The sequence below is a fragment of the Nematolebias whitei genome, chromosome 16 (genome assembly GCF_014905685.2).
Source record: "Nematolebias whitei isolate Nwh7 chromosome 16, NemWhi1, whole genome shotgun sequence".
Lineage (NCBI taxonomy): Eukaryota > Metazoa > Chordata > Actinopteri > Cyprinodontiformes > Rivulidae > Nematolebias > Nematolebias whitei.
Window position 1 is genome coordinate 13517998 of NC_056513.1, and position 16880 is coordinate 13534877.

Genomic DNA, 16880 nt, shown 5'->3' on the forward strand with positions numbered 1-16880 from the left:
CTGCAAAACACTAGCTAAAATATGCAAAACACTAGCTAAAATGTGCAAAACACTAGCTAAACACTGCAAAACACTAGCTAAAATGTGCAAAACACTAGCTAAAAGTAGCAAAACACTAGCTAAAATGTGCAAAACACTAGCTAAAAGTAGCAAAACGCTAGCTAAAATGTGCCAAACACTTTAAAAGGTATTTACCTTTTAAACACCACATATTGTTTTGTAAGTTACACTACATTGGTGTTATTTTTAACATAAAATTTTAACACCAACACCAGTGTAATGTTAATGTGACACCCATTCATCATGTCCTGGATGACTGAGAATCTTCACCATCATGTGCCAAGCACTAGCTAAAATGTGTAAAACACTAGCTAAAAGATGTAAAACACTAGCTAAAAGGTACAAAACATTAGCTAGACAATATGAAACACTAGCTAAAAGGTGTGGAAAAACTAGCTACAATGTACTAAATGCTAGCTAAAAGTTGTAAAACACTAGATAAGTGGTGCAAAACATTAGCTACAAGATGTGAAACACTAGCTAAAATGTGCAAAAAAAAAAAAAAACTAGCTAAAACAGTGTTTCCATGTTTGTACTGATTTGCTCTTCCTTTTTTCACAGCATCCACTGTTCCAAGGCCTGTGGGCCATTTGTTAACTACACCACCTCCTGGGAGGCGCTGCCAGCTGCAGTATCACAGCTACCACACCGAGTCCAAACTTTCCTCTACGCACTCTCATCTGAGACGTTTGCTGTCTCCTTCTTTGTTGTTACTTGGTGAGTGTTCACTGGTATTTTACGCTTTAATGAGCATTTGTCTTATTCTTTATTTGGCTGCTCATTAAAATGTTTGTTTTCTACAGCTTGGCCATGTTTTATGTGATCGCACTTGCTGGAGCTCACAAGAAGGTCATTAGCCAACTACGGGAGCAGCTTGCCATGGTGTGTTTGCTGATTTTAAGAAACTTGTTGATTTTGACTGTGGTTTGTGCCGGAAGGCTCTTTGGACTGAAATCTACCATCACTGTGTCCTTTGGTTCTTTAGGAGGGTCATGACAAACGCTTCCTGATCCAGAAGATGCTCCAGGCCCAGAAAAGCTTCAGTTACACATCCAAGCAGCACAGCAGCAGCAGGAGCCCCCGGAGCCCCTTCTACCACACCAGCTTCGACAGAAATTACCCCGAGGCGATGCGTCTGGCACACTCACCACCAAACTCCTCCACACAAGTGTGAAGAAAAGACTCGAGACTACTGGAAAGAACAATCCTGATCCAACACTCAAGTGGGAACGCAAATTTTGAATCAGTAAATTATTTTTATTTGTGTAAACACTAACATGTATGTACCTCCACAGACTTGCTGACATCAGTCTCTTGAGTTTTAAGCGCTATTCTTTTTACTATCAGAATATTATTAAACAGTGTGAGAACAAATATATTTTAGGTCACCTGCGTTGTTTTTTTGTCCTGTTTTTACTTTTGTCTTTTCCTTCTAAGAAGGCTTTTATTTCCTCAAACTACTGGTCTTGTTCATAAACTCTTTATAAAACTTGAGCACTTTTAAATGTTTAATGCTGCCTTTTTTTTCCTACCACTACAGTCTTTTACAGTCTTTAGAAATAAATATCTTTGTAAACCGGTTACTGTAAAGTACTGTTTTACTGTGAATAAATTGGCATGTTCTGAAAGAATTTCTTGAATTTTACCTTTGGTTGATGGTTTTATTTGTACTGTTGTGATTTTATTTTTATTTTTATTAGATTTAGTTTAAAAAAAATACTTTGTTGTGAAGCTTTTTATATTAACTTGAGAAGTTGTGTTGAATTTATTTTACATGAAAAATAAAAAATAAATGTTTTGAGTTTTTGTTTGGTGTCGTTTTATTTCATGTTTGTTTTATTTATTCAATTTTTTAATTAGTTTTCTTTTGATTTTTTTTTTTTTTTATTTTGCGATGATTTTGTTATTGCGGCTGCTTCTAAGATATGGCAACTGTTTTACACCTGGCACAACGTGGGATCGAACTCGCAACCCAGCATCACTGACGAACCCACATTTGGATAATTTTGTGGGTTTTTTTTGTTTTTTTTATAATTTATTTATTTATATATCCTTTTTTTAAATTTAGACCTGTTTTAATCAAAGAACAGACAACAATAGACAATCATATAAAAACATATAAAATGAAAAGTAAGTAAATTATATAAAAACGAATCCAAAACAAACTACATTATAAAACAATGTAAAATATTAAAAACAGGAATTTAACAAATGGCAAGATAAAAAATTTTTGAAGTCAAAAGTTGCAACCTTAAAAATGACGTAAAAAACAAAGTTTGAAAATGCATTGACTTGATCAAAAAGGATTTAAACACAAGTTCAGCAGAGCAGTTTGGACAGGAGTCCCTGCAGTTCAAGTATCTTTATTGTTGATCCATCACATGGTACATGAGGTGGAACGAAACTGTGTACACAGGGTGTCAGCTACACCCAAAATTAGCAAAATATATAGTTTCTTTTTATACTTTATAAGGATCTAAGATATGCACTAAACAAACGGTACGCAAAAAAATCTACATGCTAAACACATGATGTAAAATGGCGTAACAGCAGCATGGGTATGAATGAATACAGCAGCATGGATAATCAGCAGCATGAAATAATCAGCAGTACAGATAAGTCACATATCAATTAAAGTGGCATTATTGTGATTTTTTTTTTCTTACAGTGGTTACCCTGGTTAGGGATTTATGAGTGTAAGAGTTTCAGTTTCCTCAGTTTAGTGGATCTGCACTTAATGCTCCTCAACCTCCTGCCTGAGGGAAGCGGGCAGGGCTTAATTTGTAAACTGATTGAGGCCGGAACAGCGGGTAGACGGGTGGAGGTCCGTGGGTCCTTTCACAGAAAATTTTGAATAACAGAGATGCCATTTTCTGCATTTTGGTGTATTTTAACAGGTTGTTATGCATCAACATTTACCTACATTTGTAAACACTTAATAAAATTACTATTTTGGAGAGGAACAGCAGGTTGTGTGTGAATTAGAGCAGCACCGATTCTGTCAGGTGTCCTAAACCCCCCTCCTCCCTCCCCTCACTTCACGGTTCTGAGCTGAACTCTTCTCCGCTCCTGCTCCAGTCTTGTGGCACCGTTTGAAGCCCCTGAAAGCTTCAATTCTCTGTTGTCCAACTCTGTTGTCCAACTAAGGACAATCAATCCATCCATCTATCCATCCATTCATCCATGTTTTATTAACGTAAACGGGTCTGTCTTTTTAACGTTTTGATCGCTGTTGTTATTTTGACGAAACGTGACGTATAATGCGAATAACACATCAAACATTTCTAGCTTTGTATTTTTAATTTGTTTTTTACAGTAAGCTTTTTTTTATTTATTATGTTTGAAATGTAGCAGGAGTTCAGACACCTGCTGATGTGTGCGTGCGCTGGGTAGAGATTGGAGACGTTTCTGTGCGTAACGTGCACGGTCCACAAGGAATTTACTTATTCTGTTGAATAAATTATTGTTTCTGTTTCAGGAGTCTGAGAGGAGGAGAGGGGATGTTTTTCAGTGCGTGGCCTCGCTGAGGAGGGACAATATTTGGAGAGGAGGAGGAGACAAGGACTTCGCTCAGCACCTCTGTGCGTAAATGTAACTATCTGATCCGTAGAGACTCCTCTTCTGCTGGTGCGCCGTGTGTGCTGCGGCTGGAATATCCACAGACTGGGTCTGCCACAACATCTCCTCTCGTTGTATTTTTAAATAAATAATCAAAATAAAAATGCGCAATGACTTTGAACTTTTAGGGGCGGAGCTGCCGGATCCGAACAAAGAGTTGCCGGAACAGAACGGGTCAAAATGAGAGTGTTCCCGGATCTTGTTCTGGCAGGATTTGTCTCAAATTAACCTCTGAAGCAGGGCAAAAAGTGTGTGTGCTGGGTGAGTGGGGTCTGTCATGATGCAGGTGGCCCTCTTCCTGCCTCTGGAGGAGTAGATGTCTGATGGTAGGGAGGCTGACTCCAAAAGACTTCTGTGCAGCCTTCACCACTCTCTGCAAAACTTTTCTTTCTGCAGCTGTGCAGCCTCCATGCCACACATTGATGCTGGAGCACAGGATGCCCTCCACTGCACACCTGTAGAAGGAGGTGAGGGCTGAGCTTCCCAGACCAGCTCGCCTCAGCCGCCTGAGGAAGTAGAGTCTCTGATGAGCTTTCTTGATCAGGCTGCCGGCCAGCATTAAATATTTACAGTAAGAAGCAGAATAATGTGTGTGTGTATATATATATATATATATATATATATGTATGTACACACACATTAGTTTTGTACTTTGTGTTTTATTTTGCTCTCTTAATTTGTTTTACTTTTATTTGCTCCAGGCAGTCGGAGCTGTAAGTATCCGTCCGCGCCGCCAGGGGGCGCCGCTCAGAGATTCTTCAGCTTCTCACTGACAGCAGCTCAGCTGGTGCGGAACCGGAGGCAGCGTGCAGTGTCTACGCTCGACAGACAGTCAAAATGATGAGAATTACGATCCGGGCAGACTTGGGATCTATGTGGATTTTATTCTGCGTAATCTATTCCCAACTCTCGACCGTATCCTCGGATGATATTGTGGTGGCGTGTGGCGGGTTTGTGAAATCGGACGTTGAAATCAACTACTCTCTGATCGAGGTGAGACTCGTCCCGGTTAGCTAGCGGCTAACTAATAGCTAGTTTATGGTAACGAAGCAAAGGTTAGACCCAGCTGTCTTTAATAAAGAACTATTTAAAAGAAATGGCCGGCATGTTTTAACAAAAAATACCACTTTATTGCTTATGTAAACTTTTGCTTTACATGATCTAGTTTGGACAGCATAAATAGCATATTTAGCTGCAGATCAAATTTTCTGATAACTTCCAAACTAGTTTTATATTAAACTAATCTAACCGATTGTTTTACACGTGGCAGTCCCTCCTAATCCCTACATCTATCAGTGTTGATGAGCAGGACCTTATGGGCTTCTCCTAATCCTCTCATTCAACCCTGCAGGGGATTAAACACTTCACTTAAGTTGCATAATTGACTCATTTAGGCAGTTTTTTTTTATTTTGTTTTATTTGTTTGTTCAATCTTTCTGCCATAAATCTGCCTGTCAATGCCTCACAAATATCATATTTATGATAATCACAACAAATTTCACTGCATGTATGTCCTCTTTGATTTGCAGATTAAACTTTACACCAAACAAGGTTCATTAAAGTATCAAACAGACTGTGCTCCAATTAATGGGTACTTCATGATCCCCCTCTATGATAAGGTATGAACGCAGCTCATATGAGAACTACCGAGATAAATTGTTCCTTGTGGTGATCGAAATGCACTTTTTATTGTATTGTATTCATTTTGTGCACAGGGAGACTTTGTGTTGAAGATTGAGCCGCCTCTAGGCTGGAGTTTTGGTAAGACGACCTCTGACTTGGCTCACAAAGATTTTTAAAGAGTTTGCATGATTTGTTGTTATTGATTGTGGTTTTTGATCGGTTTGCACTTGGATCGTCTCCAGAACCTACCAGCGTGGAGCTGCATGTGGACGGAGTCAGCGACATCTGCACCAAAGAAGAAGACATCAATTTTGTCTTTACGGGATTCTCCGTCTCAGGAACGGTGAGAATTAATTATAGGTAACGATTTTGTTGTTGTTGTTTTATGCCACGTTGCTTGGCAACCAGTGAGCTGATGACATCACATCAAAATTAGTGAGGAAAACTGACAGCCAGCAGTTGAGTATTCGTGCCACACGGACAATCCGAAAGCAGACTTGAAAGGTATAAAAGAGCTCCTGCAGCCTCAGACACATCGCTCCTAATCAGAATTGATATAATTCACTTTACTTGCCATTAAGTGCACATTCTCCAAGACAGTGTGTAAGTAGTTTAAATATCCTCAGCTGATCAGTATCTGTGCGTATATTCTGACTTAGAGTTGAGAATATGCAATCAGCTACTCACATTTGTATACTTTTACACATCAGCTTGCATTAATGTGCATCATTCTAACCAGTACTGATTTATTTATGGAGTTAAAATCAGTCCAGTGTGAGTTCCAGAACAGTGAGAAATTCCCTTTTTAAATTTAAGGTCAAAGTCAAGGTTTCTTTATCGTCATTTTTATCAAATGTGGTACATGTGGTGGAACGAAAGTGTGCACACAGGGTCCCAGTTACATCCAACAAAAAATATAAATTGTAAAGAAAAACTAATAAGATCTAAGATATGAACTAAGAAATACGCTCAACACGAATAGTACAAAATCAGTACGCTGAACAGCAGCACGAACATGAGTCTGTGTGAGCACGAATGAGCACAACAGCGTGAAATAAATCAGCAGCATGAGATCAGCATGAGATCAGCAAGCTTTTAAATCAGAAAAGCGTTCAAACTTTGGAGCATTTCAAAGTTTCTGTTTTTATCTTACATTTATTCACTGCATTCTGTTTTAAATTTTCATGTTTCCATTTCATAGAGGGAAAACATTGATCTAGCAGCCTATTTTCTGAAAGTATTTTTATGCGTATAGGATTGAACGACTACATATTTTTTTTAAGTCGACTTCAACAAAATAAAAGTCGATTTTGCGTTAACAAGTTGATGTGACGTCAAAACATCGGAGCGTATATTTCTGCTCCTACCATTTGTCATACTGCAAATACATCACAGGAAAACCAAAACTATTATTAAGCTGCAAAAGTTAGCTTTATTTTATTTAATCCACTAAATTAAATAAACTATTGCGGCGGTGGTGGATTCTCCACCGGCTGTGGCGCGTCCCCCTGTTTTTATTTTATTTAGCGGATAAAATTAAATAAAACTAAAAAACGGGGGCGGTGACGTGACACAACCACATTACTGCGACTAGTCTACGTGAAATTAACCCCCCCGAGATGTCCTAGAATCAACTAGTCGGTTCAACCCGTAGCGTGCAGGATCCAGATTGTGCAGTGAGGTCGCCCTCTCGTTGTTTGTGTGAATTGATGCACAGATTTATATTCAGCCGTCATTCGACAGCGTTCGCCGTCTAAAAGGAACGTTTTTGTTTGTCCTGCAGGTTTTATCTTTTTCTCTAGATCCCAACAACACCGCGCAATGAGATTGCGATTTATTTGAAATGATTCATAAACGTAAAGTGTTTTAATGACATCATTTAACCACATCAGCATGATAAATGAGCGCAGCCTGACTGTTTTCAGCGTCGGTTACTCCCCACATGTAATGCCTTGCTCATGCGTGCTCGGTGTTGCTGTAAGTTTAGTTTGTTTTAATGTTTTCTCCTCCTTGTGTGTGTATTTGTAGGTTCTGAGTAAGGGCCACCTCCTGGGCCCCGCAGGAGTGGAAATCAAACTGAGCCGGGCGGGATCGCAAGAGAAACTCCAGAGTGTCGTCACTCAACCAGGAGGAAAGTAAGTGATGACGTGACAGATTAAACTGGTTACTGTTTATCACCATCCCGTGATAATGTTATTCTCTGTGTATGTTTGTTTGTACTGTTAGTAAAATATCCTACGAACCACAGTAAAGATTAGCGTCAAACCCTCAGAAATGTATGTTTCAAACTGATTCAGTTTTGGAGTCAGACCTGTTCAAAATGGCTGCCACAGCTAAGCCAAAATCAGAATGTCTAAAATCTTAGTCAGTTTCACAAATAATGACCTAAAGTGTTGTGAGGTGGTAACTACCAACCCATCCACCACACACTTTGAGTGCAAGAGCTGTTTTTAAAACTTTATTAAATTTTGGACTCAATTCTGTCTTTTAGCAAAATATAAAACACTGGAGGGATTTTAATAAATCTTCTGGAGGACACTATTGGATGGAAATCCACACCTGAATACATTTTGGAACCCAGTTCAAGATTCAAAGCTAACCAACTTTATAAAATGCAATAAATGGCTAAAACTCAGCTTATTATTCAGATATGTGCTAATATTTGATGTGATAGTAGCTGAGCAACATCTCAACAATACATTTTTTGGACACTACTCTTTGTGCTATAATCTTACTGCTAATCAACACCCTCTGTCTGTTAGCAAAATATCTCTTGAACGCCTGGACAGATTCAAGTGAACCTCTCAGAAGGTAATCCCTGCCTGTTACTCTAAAACTCATTAACACGAGGAGTTACCCCCGAATCAAAATGGCTGCCATAGCTCAACTGCCTTAGCAAGCACAAAAACGGTTATAAATGACTTTTTACAAATATTCAACTAGGCCTGTCGTGATGAACAATAAATCAATTAATCGCACGATAAATGAAAATTATCAACCTCATTTTCATTTATCGGCTTTATCGTGTCTTTGTGTCTCTCTTTCTACTGAAGACACTGGATGACAAAAGGCTCAACTCCAGTGCTCTTCACTGACCCCTCCCTTCCTCTTTTCTCTTTAAAAATCCATTTTAACCGTCCAAATGAGCTTTTTTGGATCGTTAAAAGCAGCTAAGCGTGGCCTGGAAGGCAGTGGGCAATATGCCTTCGTTCAAGGAATGCTTCAGGCCTTTATTTAATAAAAGTTTATCTTCTCGCTAACGCAGGTACACCTTCTTCAAAGTTCTGCCTGGAGCTTATGACATCACAGCCTCCCACCCCTCTTGGACTCTGGAGCAGGTCGGTACATTTGTCCCCGGGAATGCTGGACTTTCTGTTTCCTGTTAATTTTGTTGTCTTATTAAACTGAAAGTACACATTTGATCAGTGAATGTATCTTTTCTCTGTAATATTATAGGTTTAAACATGTTGCTTTAAAGCTTATAAGAGCTTTTAGCAGTTTTTGTTTTAGTTAGTAGCTTTTTTGAACAAAAAGTCTTTCCATTTTTCTTTATCGAAACATACCTAGCAACAAAAATGAAGATTATGTTGTTTGGAAACGTATTTAGGGTTACATAAAGAATAAGGTGATGTAATTTCAATATAAAACACAAAATCTTTGTTATTTTTGATATTAACATGCTAAGTACCATACCACTTTATTTATAGAGCACTTAAAACAGCAACAAGGCCAACCAACGTGCTGGACAGCAGAAACAAACGAGCAGAAAAAAATACATAGATCTGGATGGAAAAAGATTGTAACTAAATGGCTAACATTGTTGAATACAGACAGGTTAATACCAAATCACACAGTGTCAAAAGTCAGGGAATAAAAGTGGGTTTTTAAGTGAGACTTAAAAACAGTGAGAGTGGGAGTCTGTTCTGACATGTAGTGGTAAGTCATTCCACAGTCTTAGACTTGCAACAGAGAAGGCCTTGTCACCTCTGAGCTTAAGACGGGTTCCTGGAATCAATAGAAGCATCTGATCTGCCGACCTCAGAGAGCGCTTATGACATAAGTCTTCTTCTCATTAAAACTTAAGAAATTTAAAGCCATCCATTCCCTGATGTCAGCCAAGCAGTCAAGAAGAGGTTGGCTAGAATGTGTACCAGTGTGCTTCGGAGGGGAAGTAAATTTGACAGTCATCGGCGTAGAAATGAACGTGTATTCCATGTTTATGAAAAATGGCACCTAGTGGCAGCAGGTATAAAGAAAACAGAAGGGGACTGAGGATGGACCCCTGTGGTACTCCCCATCAAAGAGCTGCCAGTGTTGAACTAAAGTCCTTGATGTTGACACAAAAGGTTGTGTCAGAGAGGTAGTATCTAAAGCATTTGAGGGCTGACCCTGTGATGCCCGCCCACTGCTCCAGCCTAGAAATGAGGATCTCGTAGTCGATGGCGTCAAAAGCAGATGTAAGGTCCAAAAAGGCAAGCAGCACAGAATCAACTGCATCCGTGGCTAGGACAATGTAATTAAAAACCTTCAATTAGTAAGTGAAACGCTGTCAGAGATTCCCACCCAGCTGGTGGCTTCACAACTGCAGACTTTGTAAATTCTGTTCGACTTCAGGGTAAAAAACTTCATTATTCACGTGTTGAGCTGATCGTGTTTCCTGTCAGGTCCGCAGTGTTGCAGCTAATGGTGTCCAACATTAATCACATTGTTCCTGTTAGGCCTATTGTTCCATTCATGCTGAAACTTAACGTAGCGACCTTTCGCCGTCCTCCTACAGAGTAAAACCTCGGTGCACGTGTCCAACGCCAACGCTCTAGCCACCGAGCATCTGGTGGTTGGAGGCTACAACGTCTCGGGGGAGGTGCGCAGTGATGGAGAGCCCATGAAGGAGGTCACCTTCCTCCTGTATTCAGCCACAGTCAGGAAAGAGGTAAACCGACATTAGTTTTGAAGTTCTCAGAGTGCTCGTCTTATCAACGTGATTAAAACAGAAGAAAGCTCTTTATCGTTACATTGATGATGACACGAGTGAGTGAAGTTGTTTATTTCTTTAGGACATTGCTGGCTGTAACATGTCCCCGGTGGAAGGTGCAGATCATGAGGACAGCTCCATGGTGTACCTGTGCAACACGTTGTCTGGAGACGATGGCATCTTCACATTTCCCTCGCTTGCCAGCGGCGAGTACGCAGTCGTAAGTTCTTGTTAACTTTGTTTTTTTTTTTTTAATCAAAACTCAGAAGAACCGCCGTACTTCTGATTTCACTGAACTGGCATTCATTAACTTTTTCCCTTCTGGCTAAATTGACTGCATCTCTGTGTTACTATAGCAACAGCCAATATCACACAACAAAGTTTAACACTTTATTGTGCGAGTGCAAAATAAATCACTTAATGCTTAATTATACAGCAAATGACCTGTTGGAATTGTTTACCGGTTTGGTTTTTGTTTGCCGTGAAGAGAAGGAGGGGCTTGGAACTCTCCGTTTGTCCATCCATCAACGCAAATGTTTATTTGTAAACTTTGTAAGCTGGCTAACTTCCAAAATGAAAGTGTGACAACTTTGTTTGGTGTGTGGCTACATTCAAGCATAAAAAAGGCCACTATTGAAAATTAGGTTACCACATCAAAATTCAAGATGGCCACCACCCTATACAGTAGTCCCTCAATACTTTGCGGTTCGACTTTCGCGGACTCACTATTTTGTGGGTTTTCACTGCAAGATTGTATGGAAAAAGAGAGAGCGGCTGAGTGCGGCAGGTATTAGACAGATCCCCCCCACCTCCTCCTTTCTCTTTCCGAGGCTGTCTGTCACAGTAGAGAAAGAGAAAGGAGGTGGGGTCTGTCCTTCCCCATCGTGTCCCAGAGACACACAACATGCAGGCGTGCAACAGACACCCTCGGAAAAAGAAAGGAGGAAGCGGGGTGTGTGTGTGTGCGTGTCTCTTATACCTGAGTGAGCCACATGAGCGGCATGGATTGTTTATTTAAAATAATGAAGCGTGACCCGAACCAAACCTTTAGGAACAAGAGCAGGAACAAGAATGTTGGATACTTCAGGCACGAGGCGATCAGACAAATCTGGCAGGGAGACGGAGACTGGGGAGCGCTTAAGAAGTGCAGCACTCAGGCGCAGCAGGGGGGAGGTTGGGAGTGACACGGGTGATGAGCATGAGTGTGATTGCAGAGGAGAAGTGGGCGTGGCAGAAAGTAGAGATCATGACACGCTGCTCTTTCAGAGCATTTGGAGTTTAGAAACATTAAGAACATTGCAACAGTGTGGGAAGGGTTTCTAAAGCCTCAATTATTTGTGGAAACGATACATTCTGTATTTAATATTGTCTGAAAGTTTAGCTTCCTCAAATGATTGGGGTGGCCGGAGATCATCCAATGGTGGCAAAGGCCACCATTAGCCACCCCCTAGCTGTGCCTGGTGTTGGATAAAATCGCTCCGTCCACTTGCCAGAGTCCGTCACTCTGCACCTCCTTGGACAAGTTCAAACCCTCCCTCTGTTCTTTTCCTCAGTGTAACTTATATCCACTCACCAAAACATTAAGGTTTACTTACATTCCCTGTTCAATTCCAGCCCAGACAAACACTTCTCTCAAAAACTACAAACAAATACTTACTACAGTACTAAAATCTCTGTGACGGAGGATTTCAGTGCACTGTTTGTTCATCTGCAGTGTCCATCACTACAGTCAATAAATAAATAAAAATTATGTCTACTCTTGAAGACTTGCATAAAAAATGGTTCCTTTAAACTTGCACGAACAATGCACTATGATCTAATTTCTGTCTTTGCTTCTGAATCCCCGGCATCATCTCAGCTGAATGCTTTTATTGTGAAGCCTCAACATGTAAGATGCTTTTTCCAATGACTTATTTATCCCTTAAACACAGTATGAAGACCACAAACGGCTTACCGTAAATATTCAAACATTGACAGTGATCTTTTGACAGAAATTCAATATAGTTTATTAATTGCTACATGTTTGTTAGGGTAGAATCATATAAAAGTAAACTTTGTGTTTTTACTTTTTACTTCGTGAAGTTCCCAACACCTTCAGCAGCTGCTCAGAGCAGACTCTGGCTTCAGCTGACTGCATTTCCTAATCCAGCCACTAGATGTCACTGCAACCCACATAATACATTTTATTTTCAAACGTGCTCAACACTCAATCTGACCTTGGGTCAAAATGACTCACAAGGCCTCATTTTTAAAGCTGAGGCCTTGTGAGTCATTTTGACCCAAGTGCAGCAGAAGGGTTAATTACAAAACATGTTTTTTTTCTTCCATTTCCCCCTTTTCAGTGCTTACAGAGCAGCTCGACACATACTATACATCTGGTTGTCTTTGCTCTCCCTCAGGTGCCTTTCTACAGGGGAGAAAGGATCACCTTCGACGTTGCTCCATCTCGGATGAATTTCAAGGTGGAACACAACAGCTTGAAGCTCGAGGTGAAGAGTTGATCATTTCTGTCACATTTCATTCTGTTAATGCCACAGCCTTTTAAAAATGATGAAAAACATTTCCGTTTAACCAAACTGGCCATGTTTTTGTTGCTCTGTGTGCAGCCCATCTTCCGTGTGATGGGCTTCTCTGTGATGGGTCGGGTCCTGAACAGTGCTGATGGGGAGGGGGTGTCGGACGCCACGGTGTCCCTCAACAATCAGATCAAAGGTGAGCTGCAGAAACGACATCTCTGACCATTTTAGATAAACTACCTGAGCTTCCCGTCATGGTGTTTTGCTTTAATGGTCAGGTGATGTGTAAATCGACATGTCTAAATTAAATTTCAGTGCAGATGTGCATAACTAAACATGCTGTGCTCATATGCTCACAGCATGTATCATTTTCTAGTCATTCATAGCTCTTGCTGTACTTTTAGAAATTTTTTCTTAATACAGGATAAGTAAAGTTGTTTATTCTTTAATAACTGTGTAAAAAGAAATGATGCTTCATCTTAAATAACTTACTTTCTTATCAACCCATCCACATAAAGCAGTGGTGTCCAAATGTTTCCACATGGGCCAAAACTATCCAGATGAAAGGACTCGTGGGCCACAAAAATATGAATTTAACTCTCAACGTGAACAATATTTTGGAGAAAGGACAATTTGGCAGAGAAAGTTTTAAATTGTAGATACAAAACATTAACAGCCTCATAAACACTAAGCCTTTAATTTTTATTTAAAATGATTTGGTTTATTTGATTTGTTGGGTCTATGTTTGTTGTTTTCTTGTGTTTGGAAAAGTTCATTTTAATCTGTTCTCAGCAACAAAATCTTAATTTGAGTATCTTTTTAAAATACTTGTAAAACTGTACTTTATACACTGCCTGGCCAAAAAAAAAAAAGTCGCCACCAAAAAAATAAAAAAGGTCACACACTAATCTTTTGTTGGACCTCCTTTAGCTTTGATTACATCATGCATTCACTGTGTCATTGTTTCAATAAGCTGCGATGTCACAAGATCTATTTCCATCCAGTGTTGCATTAATTTTTCACCAAGATCTTGCATTGATGACTAGACATTAGGCATGATGGGTGCATCACTTCACCTGCATCTCTTCTGATGCACCATCACTCTGGAACAGGGTAAATCTGGACTCCTCAGACCACATGACCTTCTTCCATTGCTCCAGAGTCCAATCTTTATGCTCCCTAGCAAACTGAAGCCTTTTTTTCCCCAGTTAGCCTCACAGATTAGGGGTTTTCTTAAGGCTACACAGCTGTTCAGTCCCATTCCCTTCACATTGTGCATGTGGAAATGATCTTACTTTCACTATTACACATAGCCCTGAGTGCTACTGTTGTTTTTCTTCCATTTGATTTCACCAAACGTTTCAGTGATCAATGATCACCATCATTCAGGATTTTTTTCCGGCCACATTTCTTCCTCGAAAACTATGGGTCCCCACTATCTTCCAGTTTTTAATAATGCATTGGACAGTTCTTAACCCAATTTTAGTAGTTTCTTCAATCTCCTTAGATGTTTTCTCTGCTTGATACCAATGATTTGACCCGTCTCAAACAGACTGACATCTTTTCCACGACCACGCGATGCGTCTTTCAATTTGCTTAATTAAATCCAGGTGGTGACTTTTTTTTGGGGCCAGGCAGTGTATGTTCTGTCTGGAACAGGCCTCTCTTTTAAATGAGTCCTCATGGCTCAATGAGACTAGCCTGTATAAATAAAGGTCGAATGAGTAAAAAGGCTGACCCAAATGGCTGATCAAAGTTCTGACAAATCATCCAGCTGTCAGTCGCTACAACAGATTCATAGAAGGTTTGAAAAAGTTGATCACCTCATATGTCGATGATACCAAGTTCTATTAATTTAAAAATGTTCAATTTCCCTTTTGATTACTTTATCAACTGCAACATTTAGTCAAGTTTTATGAATCGTTATCCAAAAGTTTCCTTTCTGGTCGAAATCAGATTTTTGGTGCTTTGTACCATGAAGTGAAAATAAAAAGATTTTAGCCAAAGGTTTGTATTTTGTTTAATATTGCTCATTTTGAGAAGATTGTTTTGCTTGTTAAACCTAAACATTATATAAAAAAAGGATTACCAACTAATTTACAGAACGTCTTCATCAACCTCTTAAGTCTGCTGGCCAAGATGATGCCATTCTTAAACTGCAGTTGTGGGCCGCACTAAATCACTCCAAGGGCCGCAAATGGCCCTCGGGCCACACTTTGGACACCCATTCTTTTTTTTACTGCAAACATTAAAAAAGATATCGCACTGTAAATGAGCAGTTTTTATAGAATTTTATTATCGCTAACTTACCTTTTCATTTTGTTCTCAGTTGTCAGCAGGGAGGATGGTTCTTTCCGGTTGGAGAACATGACAGCAGGCGTCTACACCATCCGCGTAAGCAAGGAGCTCATGTTCTTTGAGCCAATCACAGTGAAGATCGCCCCGAACACGCCCCAGCTTCCAGACGTCATCACTGCTGGGTCTGCTCAGAGATTTTCAAACGATGACATCATTAATCATATACTCGCTTTATGATCGACAAACCTTTAAACTCTCGTTGTCCGACGCAGGTTCAGCGTTTGCGGTCAGATCTCCATCAGCCGCCTGCCCGAGGGCATGAAGCAGCAGGGCCGCTACAAGGTCACGCTGACACACCGGGGCCAAGACAAGGTTTCCAGTCGGACCGCCGACTCTGATCCACAAGGAGCCTTCTGCTTCCAGGCCAAACCTGGAGACTACAGCGTTCATGTAAGAGTGCGGTGGAGCTTAGCTTTTCTGGAATTACTCATAATATACAGGGACTAAAAGCATCTAAGTGAGCTGATAATGTGTGTTATTCTCAGAGGGAAGTAAATGATTGAGAACACTTGAGGATGATTAAACTTAAGAGGTTTTGGTTAAATTGGTAGTTAAGTTAATTTCAGCGTTTGTCTTTCGGAGCTTTGTTGTTTTGCAGTATCTTGTGCTCGTCTGAACTCTGTATGTTCAGGTATCTCTGCCTGAAGCGGAGGTGAAAGCAGGCCTCGCTCTGCAGCCGAAGGCCCTCCAAGTCTCCCTTGTGGATCGGCCCCTCACTGACCTCCTCTTCACTCAGTTCATGGCTTCTGTCTCAGGAAAAGTTGACTGTCTAGGTAAGACTTTGTTTATGATGTTTTGTTGTCGCGTAACAAAGAGGCGGAATTGGAAATACCTTCTTTCAGTCAGTGGTGAGAGTGTGATCACTTGAAAAATAAGAGAGGTACTAACTTCCATTTTGTTTCAAGATGGCCACTGGTTCAGGTTTGGTTTATTTGTCATATGCAAAATCAGCACAAGGTCAACAATGCAATGAAATGCTTAGGATGAGAAGAACCGTCTCGACTCACCAAAAAAAAACAAAAAAAAAACAAGAAGAAGAAATACCAAAGCATGCAGCGAAAATACTACAACAGACTAAAAATACTACTAAAACACTAAAAACAAGGCACCAAAGTTGTAAAAGAAATACGTCTACAGTGTGATCCAATTAGCAGGAGGTTCTTTCAGCAGCGTGGTTCTGTTCGGTTAGCGGCATGGTCTTGTTAGCAGCTTGATACTAATGACGACCGCAGCAGATGCCCTCCCAGACCACAGTCCAGAACTGGGTCCAGCAGACAGAGAACAGCTAAAGTTTTCCCCGCGGAGCCAAACAGGTCCGTGCAGACAGATGGAGGATCATGGAGACGGCCGCCATGACAGGTTGAATATACAGTTAAACCGGCCACCCCAATCATTTGAGGAAACTATGCTTTCTAGCTTTTGTATAGCTTAAAAGTAGAGTTTCCTCAAATAATGGGGCGGCCGGTGGTGTGGCCAAAGATTAATCTATGGGGGAGGTATATTAATATATAAATGTAAATGAGTCTTTGAGGCTCAGTGGGAACTAACTTGTAAAAATAAAGGTCTAATAATAAAAATATACAGTGATCCCTCTCCTGTCACGGAGGTTACGTTCCAGAGACCCTCGCGGTAGGTGGAAATCTGTGAAGTAGCAGCGTTATTTTATTATTTATATCACTGTTTCCCCTAGATAACTTGCCTTGACGGAGCTCTCGTCTTGTCCATGACTTTTG

General features: G+C 40.3%; 1 protein-coding gene across 1 annotated transcript in view; it reads left to right on the forward strand.

Annotated features, from left to right (window-relative positions):
- Positions 1–16880, forward strand: part of nomo (nodal modulator) — a 48956-nt gene that overhangs the window by 9888 nt on the left and 22188 nt on the right. The window contains 17 exon segments of the mRNA XM_037689697.1: positions 622–777; positions 864–942; positions 1046–1228; positions 4455–4501; positions 4503–4671; positions 5208–5297; positions 5394–5439; positions 5544–5644; positions 7330–7436; positions 8567–8639; positions 10079–10231; positions 10356–10493; positions 12673–12762; positions 12880–12985; positions 15119–15269; positions 15360–15537; positions 15779–15920. Of these exon segments, the coding sequence (XP_037545625.1) occupies positions 622–777; positions 864–942; positions 1046–1228; positions 4455–4501; positions 4503–4671; positions 5208–5297; positions 5394–5439; positions 5544–5644; positions 7330–7436; positions 8567–8639; positions 10079–10231; positions 10356–10493; positions 12673–12762; positions 12880–12985; positions 15119–15269; positions 15360–15537; positions 15779–15920 (2009 nt within the window).